At 38.8% G+C, this 19,605-nt stretch overlaps 1 protein-coding gene across 2 annotated transcripts in view; it reads left to right on the top strand.

Annotated features, from left to right (window-relative positions):
* Nucleotides 1-19,605, top strand: part of chd6 (chromodomain helicase DNA binding protein 6) — a 102,583-nt gene that overhangs the window by 12,848 nt on the left and 70,130 nt on the right. For both annotated transcript variants that reach the window (XM_084543169.1, XM_084543168.1), the window contains exon 2: nt 6,097-6,146. In XM_084543169.1, coding sequence (XP_084399295.1) covers nt 6,117-6,146 — 30 coding nt within the window. In that variant the 5' untranslated portion in view covers nt 6,097-6,116. The remainder of the gene's footprint in view (nt 1-6,096; nt 6,147-19,605) is intronic.

Below are 19,605 nucleotides of genomic sequence, written 5' to 3'. Positions count from 1 at the left end.
TTGATGTGGTGTTTCTGCAGTTCAATCAGTGTGTCTGATAAAACGTTGATGCTACTACTTTGACTATCACATCACTTCTTTCATGTCAGAGGGTTTTTCTCTGTCAAAACCCATCCAACATTAGATGTTGAGAACCACGAATGCCTAATTCTGGCTGCTGGTTGCTTTCTATATATCGGTTTGTAGCGCTAACAAAGTTGAGATTCATCAGACAAGAACGCTGAAAGAGCCTTTTCTGTGTCTATGCATTATTTGCAACGCTGATCTTTACAACAGATACAGAGCAAAAAATTAAGTGGCTCAATAATTACAGACCGATTGTCGCCTCTGCTTGCAATTGAACCATCTATTTAGAGACTATGCAAGGCTTGTTGTAAGAATTAAGCATCACACTTTTAATGGCAGTTGTAAGTCTTGTCTAAAGTTGTTAATGGTGCAGCGAGACAGGTGGCGGGAGTATCTGACCGCTCTCCTGCTGCAGAATAGCGTACCACAGATGCCATTTTATCATCCACATGTTAAGCAGCACAACGTGGACTCTGCTGAATGTCATGTAGTCCCTGTTCAAAATATGAGGAGCACCTGCTCTGTCTGTGTCACTAGTTACCGGTTATTTCAGCTCTTCTAAATCTGCTTCACCTTTCCAGAGGAGACGGAAATGGATGAGAAAGTTAAAAGAATGAATTGATGAGGGACTGCGTGGGCAGCAAAAAGGCTCACATCGATTGTGTTTTCAGTTCATCCGAAAAGCCACAGGCGCCTCCAGTTTTCACTTGATTAGGTTTTTTTGTAAATCTGATCGTCTGGCACAAAAGCGGTGAGAAAAAAATCTCTGAACAAAGCACTTACTAAAAAAAACTTTAGCAACATCTCTGATAACTAAATTATTGTACTGACGGCACACAAACCACCACATGTGCTGCTGTTTACTTCTTTCTTGCCTTTTGCAGATGCTTTTTCTTCAAACTTAACCTGAGTAGTTGTAAAAACTGCAGAAGTGCTTGAAACAGCGAGACAAAGGCTCTGTTCACACCAGGTATTAACATGTATTTCATTAGTGTTGATTCGAACACTAATGAACAGCTCTTAATGCCCCAAGACACACTGGGATCTGATTGCTCATCCAAAATGTCCACAGAGTCTGTAACAGGTTAGCTGAAAGTCTCACTTAAGATAAATGTAATCTTGAGTTTTGACCACATTTCAGCAGCATTTTATAGCAGCAAGAGCCTCTCCAAAGAGAGAGCACTAACCTTAATTATTAATTAGCTGACTGATAATTTTAAGGAATCAACAAGGAGCATATAACATAGTGTACTTGTTTTTATGTTTTTATTTTCTTCATTGCAGCTGTCGGGGCGGTTTTATTTCATCCTGCTAATAAAACATCTGATATGCTTACTGAAGTCCCAGTATTTTTCAAGTTTTCTATCACAGAGATGTTTCTGTTTCACAGTCTCACAGCTGGTTGGTCACAGCAGTGATATTATTTTTTGTATGAATGGTTTTCCAAATAATTTATTTGCATGCGGAGGCACATTCTAACCCTCTTATTGTCTTCACGTTGACCATGCTACTTTGTTCTGGTCTATTTGACTATTTAGGCCTAACATAAAATGTTTCTCCTAATTCTGTGTTACACATTTTTTAGCCAACTTCTTTTCAACTAATTACTATATATTGTACATGTCTTTTCAGAATCCATGGGGTGTAGACCACATTTAAATCAAGTGATATGATATTGGAACATTTAAGAAGGGTATAGGAACTGTAGGTGTGAACAGACATGCTTAAAGCTGCCCACGTGTGATCGTCTCACGAGGGATGCATCTTACTGCCAGGTGTGAACAGGGTGTTAGTCAATAGCACAGAGCAAAGTCCACCTTTTACACAAAGTATGTCCCTGATATCCTAATTCCTTTTCCACAGAAGCTGCATTTGACTTAGAATTTCATGTTTGATAGTTAAATTAGAGTTGCAAATTAGAGTTTGCAACCAAAAGAAGGTACATAATGGGTATGGAAGAATTTCATTCCTGCCAGAGTCTGTGAAATTGCAACGTAAGACATAAGGTGCATTTTAAAATGTACCATTCCAGTGGTGCTGTGTTGCACCTGCATTTAAAGATGCACTGTGCTCCTGCTTATTTTGCAAATGATTGGATAGGAACTAAACTGGCAGTGAAACCAGGCTTAAACCAGACATGTCTGTATTCTGCAAAAAAAAACAAACAAAAAAAAACTAAATGTAAATATATGCATTTAAAAAAAAATAAAAAGTAAATAGTGCTATGTGCTCTGAGAAAACTGTCATGTTTTTATGGAATTTATGCAGAAATACTGTGGTGTTGGTGTCCAGATATAAGTAACATGTAGGTCACATGCTTTGGGATCTGACTTTGTGCCTCACATGTGTTCCCAGCAAGAAAGTGGGAAAACATGTGACTTGATGCAGACTGATGTTGCTCACTGACTAGAAAACCTCAGATCTGTGTCACATGGAAGGTTGTTTTAGTTACATATGAATTATATAACGGTTAACTGTAAAGTCCACTTATTTACAGAGAGGAGTGTTTTTTTTTTTTTTAAATAAATAAAATAAATTGAAAATATCAATAAATGTTAAAGAATTCACAATAGAAAATGTTGAATTGTTGCACTGAAATGATTTATACATAGAACTCAGCCAGTCATTAGCTATTCTGATTACAAAATAATTGTAAAAAGTAATTTTTCAAGGAAAAATCTTATACTTTAGTCCTAGGTTCTTATATGTGATTCTCGTCCTTGTTTAACCTTGTAACACCTAAGCCTCAAAATGTCCGCCTGGACTGTCAGTAAGTGCTGTTGGCCATTTTATTTCCAGAATACCTGGAAACTCAGATATCTGACAGTTTTTTTTACAATTTATTCCATGTTAAAATAAATTTCCAGGACAATTGAAATTATGTCCCAGCTTTCAGAAACCGTTGGAATTATTCCAATAGCACAAGCCGTGATGTAATTACGATAATACAAAGTGCGGTAGCGCAAACGTGATGTAATTACGGTAACACAAAATGCTCTAGCGAAGTGTGGCGGTTAAATGACGGTAAACTTAACATTTGTTTTTTGCACGGTTTGTCAGACAAAACAACACATTGGGAAATTGTAATAACCTTTAACATCGTTACATGACATTTTATAAATCAGAAATTTATTTAAACTGGACAGATGAATCCACAGCCCTATACGTCGATCTTATTGGCAATTTTCTTGCTGATTTGCAGTGTTGATAAAGCTTTGCACAAAAGCATGTGTCAGAGTACAGTGTAACACTAAACCAAAGCCTTTTAGTGTTGGGGAAACACTTACAATATGTCCCGGACTTACGTACCATGAGTAGGTATTTGCCTTGAAGGCAGTGTGCTGAGAAGTTTCAGTGGTCGTGTAGCCTTGTGGAACCAGTTGCTGTCCCAGTGTCTAACCTGTTTTCAGAAGACACGTCACATATTCCGACACATCTGACCACCTCACAAGACTAAGTGTTGTATGTATTGAGATTACTGATTATCTGTTAGATTTTTTTTTTTTTATTAAAATGCTGACATGGAGGTACAAGTACATAAACCCAGTCGAGGATTCAATTCGGATTTCTTAGCTCTGTTTAATTTACACTTGTGTGTTTAAGTTTGGAGGATTTTTCTTTTCAGGTGTGAATGTGCTGTCTTGTGTCAATGTTGCTCAAATCCAGAGCTGCTTTCTAGTGTTTGGGTGAAACTGTATGACTTCAGCTTAAACTGTCCTGTCTCGCTCAGAGCAGCGCAGGTGTTGTTGCAGACTTGTGAGTATAGCTGTTAAATTGACGGTCTAAATTACCGGTCTAAAAATGGCAACCCACCAGACTGGATGTATCTGACAGATGTCACTCAGATGTTTAGTGTTAACTGGATTGTTTTCCTGTTTCTGTGTTTCACTGAAGAATGGATCCCTTTCTTATTTAACTCCCTTTAGTATTGTAGTGTTCAGTCCTGGATTATATTTATTAAGCTGTCATTTCAGAAATATCAGATAGATTCACCTTTTGGTTTCAAAATGAAATGATATGATCACTGACACAGTACATTTTCAGATAATGTTTACGATAAGAGCTGTTTTTGCATACTATTCCTGCTATTTGTTATATTTTATATGTTTTGGTAAATCTTCAGTCATGTCTTAGAGAAAACAAGACTTAATGAGATAAACTGAGTATGATTTCCACAGCTGCAGAAAGCAAATGAAGCAGCGTGAAACACACTACGGACTGAATCACTCAGACGTCTCTGGTGCAATGAAGTTAAACACAGGAAAATTAATAATGAAAAAATTGAAGCTACAGAAAGGGAAGGCAGAGAAGAAGTCGGCCTCTTAATAATCACTTTGGGGTATTTGTGGTAAGGCGGTAATGCTGACACTGCGCCGGAAGACGGTTTGCGCTCATTGTTGGGAAGGCCGGCCAGGAGAGCTTTCTGGTTGCTGTTTGCTTCATCACACGTCAATACTGCGCTTTACTTCGACTACGAAACCTTGCAGCGCAGAGCTTTGTGGTTGATGTCAGGCGTACTAGTGTTTCATACGAGGAAGGTGCAAAATGTTCAACATCAGTATCTCAGTTTGGAATCTGTCGAGGGAGTTTTTATACCTGCACATCCTGGAGTCATATTTCCTTAGAATTGAAAATAATTAATGAAGTGGAGAGAGGCCGCATGTTTTCACACCGTAAAGACAAAATTTAGTTTATATAAGCAAAGAAAAAGCTTAAATTTAATGGGCACTTTTTTCTTTTTTTAAATTATTATTTTATAATTATTCAGTATTCAGTGTGAAATGTAACCTCAGTTTACCTTTTAGGAAGCTGTTGGGCCCTCTTGACACCAGACAGATACATTTGATGCTGTGTCCATCCTCGTCATTTTCTACAGAAGCTTTTTAAATAGAAAGCATTTTTTGGATGTGTGCAGAGTATGACGGTGCATGTTCTTGAAATGGCCCCTTAGCTGATAAATGCAAAATTTTGTGCTCAAAGTGACACATTATTCACTTCCTGCTAGCCTGAGCACACATAAAAAGTTCTTCACCAACAATGAGTACAGACATTAAATCCTCTTCAATCTTTTTTTTTTTTTTTATATTACAACATTGTCAGTGGTTACAGATTTAAGGCCAGTTCATGCTTTATGTGCGTGCAAATTATGTTACTCACCAAAGTCCACGAGGACGCATCCGGACGACCCTGCAGACGAGAAGCCCAAAATTTGTGCCGTCTCAAACTGTGCGCACTGCAGCCATGCTGACTGCATACAAAGCCATGAGCAGCCTGTTGGAATAAAGGCTGTGTGAGGAGATTCACCGTTATCCACGCCGTTTTAATCCATCATTTAAATAGCACAAGTAGACACATGGCCACGGCATGAAATCATTCCCTACTTCTCACATACCTCATCATTGTTACCTTGCTGCAGCCCAGTCCTTAAATAGCTGCCATAGTGTGAAAACCTTGAGCTAAAAAAAATAAATAAAATCACAGTCCTTTGAGAAACTGTCTTTGTGTGTTTTTCTGTGTTGGATATGAGGAGCGCGTTCTGAGTCTGTGAAGACCAGAAATGGTCTTTAAAATCTGTCCTGTAATAAATGCTTTTTAGTAAGGCACTGGTTCAACAGTCACCACGAGTAGATGGCTGTATCAGTGTAACTGGAAGGTGAAGAAGGGTGTTGTTGCTCACGCTGTTTCCTGCGTTCAGTTTTTTGTTGAAACAGCGTCAGAAAGCTGTTAATTCAACTGGATGATCATTTTGGAAGATGAAATCGTAGTTGAATCGAAAGCTCTCTGTTATTTTATACAAATGCAGAATACCATAACGTTCTTCAAGCTAAGATTAGTGCAGGACTTAACATTGGAATGCATTCGTTTTCACTAGTGCACCGAATAAACTGGCAAGGAAGTGCGTGTAATTATTATCATTTGAAATGTTATTTCAGCTTTACAGAACTTAACCTGCTGTAAAAACGTTTTTATCGTTGTTTGTTTTGTGTGCATCTCTTGAAGTAATGTGAATTATGTCTGTTGTTTTAACAGATGCAGTGACGGGATAGAAGATGAAAATACTCAAGAAGGACAAGCAGCAGGTTTGTACTAATGCCATAAACATGCACACGAGAAAAGGAAGACTGTTTTAAAAACCTTTAAGCATGCAACAGCTTTGATACTAAATTAAAACAAACACCGATCAGGCATAATATTATGACCACCTTCCTAATAGGTCTGTGTCTCCAAAACAGTTGTGACTCATCAGAGAATGGACATGGTCCTTCTGAGGGTGTCCTGTGGTGTCTGACAATAGAATGTTGTTAGTCGGGGGGGTCTTTGGGTCCTATGGGTTGAGGGAGGGGCCTCTGTGGACCATTCCACCGATACTTGATCAGTTTGGGATCTAGTGAATTTGGAGGCCAGGTCAACACCTTGTGCTGTTTTTCATGTTTTTTTTTTTTTTCTGTTTTTTTTTTGTGTGTGTGCCTGTGTCAGGCTGCATCCTGCTGGGGATGGCTGCTGCCATCAAGGAGTGTCATTGCTATGGGGTGGGGGTGTCTGGTCTAGGTGGGTGCTACATGTCTAAGTAACATCCACATGAATGCCAGGTCCAAAAGTTTCCCAGCAGAACATTGCATTGTCTCAAGATGGGCAATGTTATTTATTTCTCCTGTCAGTGAAGTTTTATGCGTCAGTCTTGCTGTAAAATAATTAAAATGTGGCAACTTTACTCACACGTTTCGTCTTCTAGCCTGAGGGTCCTTGTGAGGCTTAAGAAACACATCGGTCTACTAAAAATGGAATTGTTTTGTATATTACAAGTATAACTTGAGTTTTAACCCCCTAATATTTCTTTTCCTCATCTGTGCACCTTGGACGTAGGTAAAGTTGAGTCAGAAACACAACTCCTTTTCCAGAAGGGCCTTTGGAAATCATCAAAATATGTAAAAACAAATAGATAAAGATAGATAGATGGACTTTATTTAGTGATAAATAATTTAAAAAATGTTGTTATTCAGTAGCATCATTACACAGAGACAGGAGGAATTGTAGTCGGCAAAAGGGGTAACAAATAAAAATAAGCATAGTGAGGTAGAATGTGTAAGGTATATATAAAATATACAAAAGTATATACAAAATATACGAGGCAAAAGCTTTTGATGGAATTTGTAACTTTGTGACAATACATCCGTTAGTGAAGCAACAAAATTGTAGAGTTAAATTCAATAATTTAAGATTCAAAGAGATTCAGAGATTCAAGGAAAAGGGACTTTTTCAGTCTTGAGATCCTGCATTTCACACTCCTCTTCTGAGTTCCTGTTGCTTCATTACAACCAACAGAGTGTTCATGAAGTCACCTCAACAACCTGTTTCCAGATTTGAACCTTCCTGCTAGTTAGTTTAGTGTTCCTCATTGCTTTTGCGCAATGGCTTTCTGTTTGTAATATTTATGAGTGAAGCCTAGTGGAGTGATGAGTCAGAGTTTCTGTAAGTGTGAGGTGACACAGCAGTCTCTCAGTTGGGGGCGAGGCCTCCATGCTGCAGCGACAGGGTGCCAGCACCATCATAACAGCAGAACATGATCACACACTCATTATCACTGTTATTACCGGGATGTACCCACGTCGTCAAGGTTTTCTCTTGATCTCTATGTCAAAATCTTACTGGTAACATAAATCTATTTCCTGTTGTCCAGCGGCTCCAAGGAAACACAACAGCTGATTTTTATCAACACATATTCAATTAATAGTCTGTTAAAAGTTAAACCTGGGCAATTTCTGTACACTTTAATGTCTTTCTTGAATGTTAATTACCTCACAAAAAAAAGCATAAAAGAACCCTTTTCTAACACATTTATCTCTTTAGCCTTTAACACCTAAGCCTCAAAGTGACTTTTTGCTTATTTTGACTAAACGGTCAGAAAATGTCCTGTCAGTAAGTTCTGTTGCCCATTTTTCCACAATACCTGGAACTTATTTACAGTTCATTGCATGTTATAAGAGCGTAATATCCTTCTGAGAAAGGCATAGGTGAAAAAGCCGCAGTGACACTATACTGGCTGTAAAGTGCAACGTCTCAGCCTTCAGCGCAAACTGTGACTGAATTACAGTAATTGAAACTGCGCTTGCGCAAACATGGTGAAACGTTTTTACCAAAGTTTACACAGGCATTCCTACAGGCCTTAATGCCTTATTCTAAAAGCTAAATATCAGGATATTGGCTCTGTTTTTGCAGCATGCTAGCAGGGAGATGTTAGCATTAAGCTTAAACCTGTGTTACGCTAAAACAACATAGCGGTCTGCATTGGTCCCTTCATGTTGTTTAAGGAAGCGGTGTGACAATAGAGCCAAGCTAGAAAGTCCATGAAGTAGATGAATTTGTTTATTTCAGATCAGACTGGATCAGGACTCAGACCGTCCAGTACTGAATATTCAAAGATCGCCATCGGATCAGGGGCCAAGGAAACTTCCCTACTGGCTATATTCATAATGAAAGGAAGGACTGCGTTTTTTTATGTGCATGAACTGAGCACATCCTCTTAAATCCAATTTTCTAAGTACAACTGGCTGAAGGTCATCTGATCTAGACAGTTTTTCTCAGTGACCCTGTGTAGTCATAGCACTGATTTAATTTAAGGTTTTATTGTGTAGGCTTGAAAAGGGTGAACTCAGTCAGTTACCCGTCAGACAAAATAAATAAATTTTTCATATTCAAGGCCTGTAATTCAACATGTGCATCAAAACATGTTTAAGATTAAGCTGTAACACAGCATGTCGGGCACATGTCAAACGGGTACAGTGACTACCTCCTTAAATGTGCACAGTCTGGTTTACAGTTTTTATCAGTTTGTTTACTGGAGAAAGCAGATGAGATTTTGACCGATCTGATAACTTATCTTATAAGTGGCCTTCGAGTTATCTGGTTATCTGTCTGCCACATCGTGGAAGAACAGAGCGATAATGTCATCACGCCACAGTGATGTGGAGGAAACTAATGTGGGTGTGTGTGCGCGCATGTGTGTCTGGGAGAAAGTGTTTGGAGAAGGCTGTTACACCATGATCGAGGAATGACAACAAAGAGAAGAAGATGTTGTTATCATTACATTCTGCCCAAAACGAAGCATTTCACACGAGATAAAGGGGCATTTTTTGAACAGTGATTCAGTAAAGACTGTTTGTGTGTTCATGCTCCCCTTGGAGGTGATTGTTTCACCTTTTTTGTGTCAGACCTCTTTGCTCTACTTTGATTTCTCACAGTGTTTGTGACATAGGTTGATATGTTTGACAAATAGATAGACAGATATATAGATAGAAACTAAAAAGTAGTGCTAAGTATAGTTATTGCAACTTTTTTTTTTTTTTTTTAACCTATTCTTGTTGGGGGAAAAAACAAAGTTCGGCAAAAACGAGCTTAAGGCTCATTTGTTTGTGCGCTCATCAGTCTGGCTCGCTCTGTAAAAACACCACCCAAACACTAGTTGGCGCTTTTTTTTTTCTTTTTTCCCCCAGTTGGGTTAATTTTGGTTTACTTCTTCTACTTCCTGCTTCACTTTCGACAATGGCGACTGAAACCGAAACGAGCCATACAAACGTTTGTATCTCTGAACGTCCTCAGTTAACCTTTCCTCGATGTGTTCTGTCTTTATTGATCCAAAACAGTCAAAATTGAAAATTGCGATCGAATTGAAAAATGTGCAAAAAGGTGGAGTGGAGTGATTAAAACTGAGGTGGGTGGGTGACGCCTATGCAGACAGCTAATGACATGTGAGGGACCCACCTGTCAGTCAAAGCGACCAAGCCTTTATTTATTCATAACTCTAAGACTCTAAGATAATTTAAAAGGGTGTTTTTTTTTTTTTAACCTGTACAGATGTCCTTACGTTAGCTATAGAGACCCAAACACATGTTTATTTCAGCTGTAAAGTTGGACATTTTAACATGGAAGTTTATGGTGATTGATCACTTTTGGAGACAGCCTCAAGCGGCCAGGAACTGCAATTTTTGGAACTTCATTCATTTTGCCGCTTTTCTAAAAAAAGAAAATGTGACATTTACCAGACTCCAAAATAACTTTTTTCAAATGTCACAATTTATATGTCCAATAGCCCAAAAAAACTAGGAAAAGTAGCGCACACTCACATTTTCCAGACATACGTTTTCTTGGATGGATTAAGAGCTACCCTGCGACCCTTAACAGGACTAAGCGGGTATAGAAGATGAATGAATGAATGAATGAATGAATGATTAAGAGCTATTCACACAGGACTAGTTTTACCTGAGGACCTCTAGTAATTTGTAATAATTACAGAGGTCGTCTGTGATCTTAATCCCCTGCGAATCAGCCATGTCCTTAATTTGTAAACTAAAAAATTACACCGCAAATTACCTACCCTATTTCTCGTAACACAGAGGTGATAAAACTAATCCAGTGAGAATCAGCAAGGGCTTTTTATTTTTTTAAGAGTTTTGTTTGATTTGCATCCTTTTTCTGCCTCTTGTCAATTAAGAATTATGAAAGATGTGTTGTAAGTCAAAGCCTGGACAGATGTCACTGGCCCATTCACCGAAAAAAAGCTCAAAACCATCAGACGAAAAAAATCACGCATTAATGTGTTCATCACTAAATGGGGTGCTGATGTCAGTACTGACAGGTAGTTTGTAATTTCTCTCCCGGGTTCAGTGCAGTCTCATCATGTTTTATATTTAAAACTATATTTATTTATTATTATTCCGAATTTGCAAAGTAACTAAAGCTGTCAGGAAGTGTACAGGTATAAAAAGTATGATATTACCTCTGACATGTAGTAGAGTGAAGCAGAAAGTAGCACAGACATCATTACCATGGATAGTTTCATTGATGAAATGTATTTTCTGATTAATGTATTACTATTTGTTGCAGCACAGAAAAGCCTTGATAATGTGGATCAGTTGTAGCATCATTCACACTATAATGGCTCCTTATCTAATGGATGCATAGAAAGGCAACTGTTTTGTACTCAGACATTTTTTTTTCCCCTCCTCAGTAATTTTTCCCACCACAATCCATGAATCAGCAATTGTAGCATGAAACAGGGATTTCTCCACTTCAAGGTGAGGCAGAGAAGTCTGAAGTCTTCTCTGTTGGAGGCCTAGATTCAGGCACTTTGATCATCTTCCTGCATCTACCCAAACGACTGCAACGTCTGCAGCACTCTGCTCCTCCTCCTGTCTTTTATATTTATTTATTTTTAGGGAATAATACGGATGTGGCACAAGATGCTCATTTTATTTACACATAATTCAATGTGATATATGAAAGAGCACTTTGTGAGCAGAGTGGTTGCTACAGTTAGATCTGTATTAAACTTGTGAAAGCTAGATTGGCACTTTGCACCCAAGTTGCAAAGCTTACATTAAAAACGGATCGCCGCATTGAAAACCCTACAGATTAACCTCTGATTAAATATTTACTAAACTTGTTTCAGCTGCCAGACCATCCACTTCACCTTGTAAGTATCCATCCTTGAAGTGTGATAGTAAATGAGGAGCCTTTTAACTTTAAAAAAAACAAGGCTATATTTTGCTTCATAAGATGAAAAAAGTGCAGGTTCTGCAGTTAAAATGAGGTGAAATCAAATGAATGTAGGCATTAGAAGAGCAACAGAAGCAAAGACAGGCAGAGTACAGATGGGAAATTAAACAGTCAAAAGACATCAGATTAATGAATGACCTATTAATTGATTATAGTGATATCCTGATTGGTATCGAGGCTGATCCAGGCATTTTTAAAGATGATCAGATCTGTATCAGTGTTCAGCCAAGCCTGGTATTTTGTAGTTATTTATTTTAGTCTGCTATAAACCAAAACCATGTCCCTGTAGCGTCTCTTTCTGTTGTAAGGCGACGGGCTAAGTAGACGAAGAGGAACCAAACTCACGTGACTAAACATGTCTGCTGTGTTGAAGAACTTTAATCGGGATAATGAAGTCAGTGAGACAGAAATGGTGGTAGTAGATCGTCAGTACGATCAACTTGATAAATTACAGATAAAAACAAAACAAAAAAAAGATGAATACGCTGAGTCAGCTCAGGCAAAGGCTTTGACGAAATGACAACAAACACTGGACACCTTAAAAGATGGGAAACGTTTTCCGTAGTGCCAAGCGAAAAATATTCCAGAGAGGTTTAGGGAGCTTATGATGTTGGATGACCAGCCCATTTCAGGTGTAGAGAACACAGGTTTTCTGGAGCCAAGGTACAGCTACCTTCTCCACGCTGCATTGACTTTGACAGCCCTATTTATTGTACTGAATCCAGTCACTTCTAGGAGAATACAAGGAAGACAAGAAAAGACTTTAGGAATCTCCAGGGGAGAAAGCTTTGTTTTATTTAAGATGGGTTCAGGGATTGGCTGATACTAAATATTAAAAGATCTGTATTGGATCGGAAGGCAAAAAATTAGGAAATCCTCCATTGATATTACTTGCCTGACAAGAAATGAAGGGGAAGACCCAGGGATGTTGTTCATTTCATTGTCAGTGCCTTAGACTCTAAGCCCACCAAGGCACCACTCAGTGACAGTATCGCTAAGAAGTACGCCACGAGGCATGGCAGCTTTATTTATATAGCACATTTTGAATGCTACACTAAGTCTAAGTCACTTGTCAAGCAAATATGCCAAACGTTCAGTGGTTCTGCCTTCTCAAGATTTGCTGCTTATGTCGGTTTTTAGATTTTTGGAAATCTTAACATTTTATAAATTAGACAGTCTGTTAAATCTAAAAATGTAAATTACTGTTAGTTGCAACCATGATTCTGTTAGATTTTTTTCTAAAAGAATTATAGGTTTAATTGATTCATATCTTATTAAACAGGATTGGTACATTTGATGCCCTGGTGTGCTGCACATGTATCAAGACATTGACCAAAAGTGAGTCAAACACCTTAAAAATTGTGTCTTAGTTTGGTTAAAGTCAAGTGGACACCGACTGGTCGTTGATAAAATCGTCACTAATAAAATCACGTCACTAATACAATCACAGTAGAAACTAATGCTTTGCAACAATGAAATCTATATTCTTGACCTGAATACATATGCTGAGGACAGACAGCTCATGTGCTACATACTGTGTGCTGCAGATATGTATAGCCTGTATAAAAACAGGCTGCAACTCAGCACCATCAATAGCATTTAATAGTACTCCACAGCGTGTTGTACGATGGGATTGTGTAGCCAGGTAAAAAAAAAAATACAGTATTTCTCTGAAGCCTTCCCCATGTACTGCAGCTAAAGGTCTAATAACTTTGACTATGAAATTTACCAGCAAATTCATTTGCAGCCTCCTTGAACCGTTCCTCTGTTAGTGGACGCCTTTTCAGTTGAGTGTGCACTGCAGTAGTACTTCGGATGTATTTCAGGACTGATTGACATATTTTGCATGTCACAGTAGAATGGGTTTCATCTTTAGTGAAGTATTTCGACACACTTGATGAACAGCTGCTAGTTTGCTGCAGTGACCCACTGGGCTCCTCACCTGTCTTCACGGAGACGTCAACGCTGTTATTGTCACGTGACTAAAGCGTCATGGCACTGCAGTGAAGACGACAAACTGACTAGTTGACTAGTCTGTACGACCCATATTATGAGGCCACATTGTGCTCTACAATCTGTGTTGGGTGTTTTTCACATTGCCCAGGCAGTGGGGAAGGATGATGCTCAGTTATACACCAAGAGTTGCCCAAACGTTTGGCTCTCTAGATCTTTAGGATCTTATCCATCATGCAGTACCATCTGGGAGTTGTCACATTGGACCCAAATGCATTCAGCATCATGACAGCCAGTCAGGAAGTCAGAAACAAGGAGCCCTGCCATGAGTGCTATGACCTCCACAGAGCCCTGATCTCCACAGTCCCAATCCATGGACAAACTGTGGCAAGCTCTTCAAGATGCTTGGGTTTTAACAAAAATGGATCGTTTTGTTGCATTTTTTTTTATTTTATTTTATTTTTTTTAAAACAACATCTTTACTGTTACTGCCTCAGTCCTTTGCACAGCACTGCGTATTGTTGACCCATTTCACAAATGCAAAACAGTCGTGAAAGTGGTGTTAGCCTAGCATGAGTGTTAGCCCTGTTCTTTAAGTCTGCGAAAGGAAGCGGCAGCATTGATGAGACTGCAGTGCTCACGTTCTGCATTCGTGACAGAGAGACCAACATTGTGTGCATGTGTGTGTTTGTGTTTGTGAGGCAGTATTATTGATTCATAGGCGGTTTGATTGCAGGCAGCCTCCCTCAGCGGTGTTTGTTCGGCTTTACTGGACTGGCAGAGCCTGCTACACTGCAGCACGTCACTGGAGGCCGTGTGTGTGTGTGTGTGTGTGTGTGTGTGTCTGGGAAAGAGACGGTGTGTTTATGTGATGAGCAAGGGTGTGTTTGCATGAAGCAGAGACAGACAGGGTTTTTTTTTAAGCATGTAGTCATCCATGTAAGCACATTGAACCGTAAGTGTTGTGTTTCTAAAAGAGGCCGTTGTAAATCATGTATGTGTGTGTAGTCAGTCATGTAAGCACATTGAGCCGTGGCGTGTCGGTGTGGGTGTGCGGTTGAAACTCTTAATGTGTGCGTGCGTGCCTGTGTAGTCAGTCATGTAAGCACATTCAACCATGACGTGATGCCATGATGTTGTGTTTGCGTGTTTGTGTGTAGGCTGCAGTTGCTCCGTCGTTGTGGAGATGGAAGGCAGTGGCTGAGGTCATTACTGAGCCTGAGTTAGCTTAGCGGTTCATTTTAGCCTCGAGTTTACCTGTAGCTGTGTCTGCCCAGTCGTTATTCTGTACGAGGAGGCAAACAAATGAACATGGAACGTGGTGAGCGTGGAGATTGTCTCTCAATCTGTGTTTAATCCTGGAATGATATTAACAAAGGAGCAAAATTGGGTTGAGATTGAATCATGGAGATGTTTTATTTGATGTAAATCATTGATAAACTCAATACCCGACAGTTATTTTAAGTCAGGCACGACTGAGTGTGCAAAGGCTGTTAACGTAGTGAGTCTGCCTAACTTTTTTGAATATGCTTCCTGAGATGTGTGCTGTGTATTCTAATGACTTCCACGTATTCTTACTTCATTTATTTAGATGGCCACCTTTTATGTTCCAGAAAAGCTTGTTTAATCATTTTTTTTTTTGTGCCTAGAACCACACTTTCCAATTTGCAGATTTTTAACACCACGCTATTTTGGTTAAAAGGATTTTTCCATGTGTTAAATTTGTTCCCACCTGAATATACTTGCCCACAACCAGGAGCCAGTAGCTTGAAGCCAAGGATTGGTTCATGGAATGAAGGAATGTAACACATCACATTATCTTTCACAAAAATCCCAACGAGGGACAACACAAATTACTTGGGGACCTTAATAAATTTATAATACTTTTGGTTTCCTGTCAGTCGGTATCGTCATCCATATTAACATTCAACATGGAAACTTTTATTCATTCATCTTTTGTAACCGCTTGTCATGTGAAGGGTCGCGGGGGGCTGGAGCTGGACCTGGACTAAAACGTTTGTGATTGACACTTCACAATTAAGCTTTTTCTCTCAAAATGGATTCTGATTTGGATTAAAAAAAAAAAAAAAACAGCATGTTCAAACAATGTGAAGACTTTACGTAGTCATATACAGTTTCACTACTTTCACATCCTGAATGTAGATTTAAAAACAAAAAGAAAGTTTTGGAACGGTCAAGTCAAAGCTCTGACCTCAATCCAACAGAAATGTTGTGGGAGGACCTGAAACAAACGGTCCATGTGAGGAAACCCACCAACATCTCAGAACTGAAGTGGTTCTGTTCTGGGGAATGAGCTAAAATTCCCCCAGGCCACTGTAGACGACTGATCAGCAGTTACCTGAAACATTTAGTTGCTGTTATTGCTGCACAAGAGGGTCACAGCAGATACTTAAAACAAGGGTTCACTTACTTTTGCACCTCACAGATCTGTACGTATGGTTCATTTTCATGAATAAACAAACACAAAAGCAAAATATTTCTGTTTCATTTGTTTGACTGGGTTCTCTTTGTCTACTGCCAGGGCTTACTTGAAAAGCCACAGGTGTATTTGGTCATTTTTGTGCAGAAATATGGAGTAATGGGTGGATAAAATACACATATGATGTAGACCAGTGTTTTTCAACCTTTCTTGAGCCAAGGTAAATTTTTTTCATTGAAAAAATCACAAGGCACACCACCAACCGAAAACGGTGGCGAGTGACCTCATTAATTGGCTCTTGTCTCTCATCGCAGTTTACGTTCCAAGATGCACACGTCAGAGCTCGGCTAACCATATGTCTACGTCTAGTATATACAGTCAATGGTCTACGTCTATGCAGCTAACGGCTACCAAAATGGAATTTGCATACCACCGAAGCACTTCAACCCTATGGTACCGTCTAAGAGCTGTTTACGCTAGCAGTCCCGTTCCGAGCACGGACAAGACGTGTCAGCAGACGAAACTGTTGTTGTTGTTTCTGTTACCATTTAAAGTCAATACTGTTCTGAAAAAAGTACTTAAAGTTAAATAAACTTGAATGAAAATGCTATTGAATATGTCTTTATTATCATTTTAAAAAATTAAAGTGATGGGTAAAAATAGATTATGACGGAATTTTTATGACCCTGTCAGTCAAAATGACAGACAACGAAAAAGTCTAGCGCAAACTCTGATACACATACAGATATATATACACAGACACTTGACAATGGCATATTATTTGCAGGTAATAATTAATTCGTTTTCAAAAAATGTTTTTTAGACCATTAGGTGAAATTGGATAATTTCCCACGGCACACCTGACGATCTCTCACGGCACACTAGTGTGCCGCGGCACAGTGGTTGAAAAACACTGATGTAGACTATGATGTTTTCAGACATTTTAGACATTTGACACTTATCAATAACATCATGAGATGGATGTCGTTGGTCTGTAGGGAGTATTAAGTTAATAGAATGGTGAGCAGGATGCTGTTTGCCTGGCTATCTGCTTCAGCTATCTTTTTGTGTCAGATGAAGATTGTGGCATGATGCAAATGTGGCCTACTTGACGAGCCGTTATTCTGTTGTGTTACTCACTCTGGTACAAGTGGCCTAGTTACGCCCTTGTCCTTCATCTCTTCAGACACCGCACAGAGTTTTGAATTATCTCATTTAATTTTTTCTTACACGTTTAAAATAAAAAAAATGAGTGCAAATGGTAGGAAAATGGTTAGATTTATTTTTGGATAGATTTTTCTTTTCTTTCTCTCTTTCTTTCTTTTTTTTCTGTGTGTTTTGGTGTTTTAATAGTGCTTAACTGTGTTTATTAGTTGTTAGTCCCAATGAAATCAGGTCACATGAGCCCTAGCTAGACTTTTTTGGGCCTTTCAGATGAAACTGGGGTAAGATATGATCCCAGTTTAGGGAAATCAGGTCACCCAGGTTAGTTGTTCATCCAGCTCAAGACATCTCAGTGTACTGTCGCTTACCTCGACCCACCAAGTTGTCGCTGAACTGCATTCTTTCACTCTCCCAGGTGTAAATCAGTGCTCAGGATCTAAGTCTGCTGTTTACCTGAATATGTAATAAACCGTTGCTTGTACTGTTCATTCCTGTAAGGTTTTTTTAAGTCCTTTCTGGCCCCAGCTGGAGCAAGACCGATGTTTAAAGAGCTTCGGATCTCCAGCGCTCTCATGTCCACAGCCAGATCAAAGTCTATTTAAAGAGCCATCAAGAGGAACCCTTTCTGAGAAATACCTTGCATCCACAACAGATGTCGATATAAGGATTTAATTAGGAAAAATCGAAAAAAAAAAAAAATAAATAAATCTCAATCCACTTCTGATAATTATTTTTACTAGTTTGTTCAATCTGTGATACAGAAGTGCCAAAGCCCATAGTGTGTACATAAGCCATTTTTCAACCTGGGTTTTTTGACAGTATCTAGCTTGCTGAACTGTTGAGCAAGGCAGTGAATGAAAGGAGGACTGAAGATGTTCTACAGCAGTGCATTGCTTCTAATGACATTATTGCATTTATCATAAAATAATTCTAATGCAGTTGCATGAGTTGCGCATCAAGAAGACAGATGTTATGGTTTCCATGTCCTTGGGCAGCTATGAACTCATAAGGTCCGAGTTGTGCCCTCTTCCATACATGCTACAGTTTGGGCTGTGTACTTATTTGGTTGAAAGGAATTAAATGCGTCGGCGTGTATGTGCCTGAAATGCTTGAAATAGGAAATATTTTCGGATGAAATGTAGTGGTGGAACCTCATTATGTCAGCCTTAGACCTTGAGGTGTTGAGATAGCTGATGTGTATCAGTGTACACAGACTTAAGCTCAACTGTAGATGTGTGTAATTGGATCTGTACATGCAGGCCGTAGGTTAAAATGCTTCCTTTGACCTCTGCTCTCCCTCCTTGAAGCTTTTGACGTGAGTGGTTTCCCCTTTGAAGCAAAAATTGCCAACAGTTAACCTGAGCAGAGCGACTACTCTGCTTTCTCCTCCAGGGTATCTCTCTCTATGGGTTACAGACTCATTATTCTGCTGCTCCGGTCATGTATGGACTTGACAGAAGCCTACTTTTACTCCTCTGGCTCCTGACCCTTTGTTAAGCACCTCCCATTTTCTTCTATTCAAACCAGTGGAAAAGTTGACGTTCCTTTGCATTTTCTTTGCATTGTGCAATTACAAGAACTGACTGAGAACAACTACAGACTGGAGTCAAAGGTCACACAAACTAACAAATACATAGTTTATTATGTAGAATTTAAAGACTCTGTTATTGTTGCAAAGTTTGATATTTGGCGAATCAGAAAAATCTGAAAGCAAAATACCTGAAATAGTTTTGTCTAAATGGGACGTCTACTCTGCAGTCTGGTATCTTTTCTCTGGTAATCTACCCTTTACAACTGACTGATTAACATTCATTGCTGAATAATGGGCATGAAGAAAAAAGCAAAAAAAGAAGCCGATCGGCTCACCCAGTTTGTTTCTGAAAATCATATTAGTAGTAATAGTAAAAAAAATAAAATACTTTTCTAAAAAAAGTCTGAGTAAGGAAATAACAATTTTTTATTTGCATTTACTGCAAATCGAATAAAACAAAAAATCGCAGTGTGGCATGAGAGTATCGCGGTACATATCGTGGGCTGGGTATTGCGATTCTTTTGGTTAGGTTTGAATATCGCTCGTAATAATTTTTCCTCTTTACTGACCACAGAAAATGTTTAGTTCTTCACAGCACAACATGTTAACAAACCCTTTCACAGCGTTGAAACATCAAGTGATTATTCAACTGAAAGAAAACTGTGAACTTATTTTAATAATGGCAAACATTCGTTTGTTCTAACTGCTTAACCGTCTTCTGTGAGTACACTGAATATTTTCTGGATTGTTGTTCAGACAAAGAAATTTATTTGAAATTCTGAGAAATATTTTATATCCCAGAATGATTATTTGATAAATTGATAAAATATTAAGCAGATTCAGAATTCATCATTTTAGGGATTTCTGTTTTACATTGTACAAAAAATACCGCAGTGTA

The sequence above is a fragment of the Chelon labrosus genome (genome assembly GCF_963514085.1).
Source record: "Chelon labrosus genome assembly, chromosome: 4".
NCBI lineage: Eukaryota > Metazoa > Chordata > Actinopteri > Mugiliformes > Mugilidae > Chelon > Chelon labrosus.
Note: the sequence above shows the minus strand (reverse complement) of the source record. Positions and strands in the feature narration are given on the sequence as shown.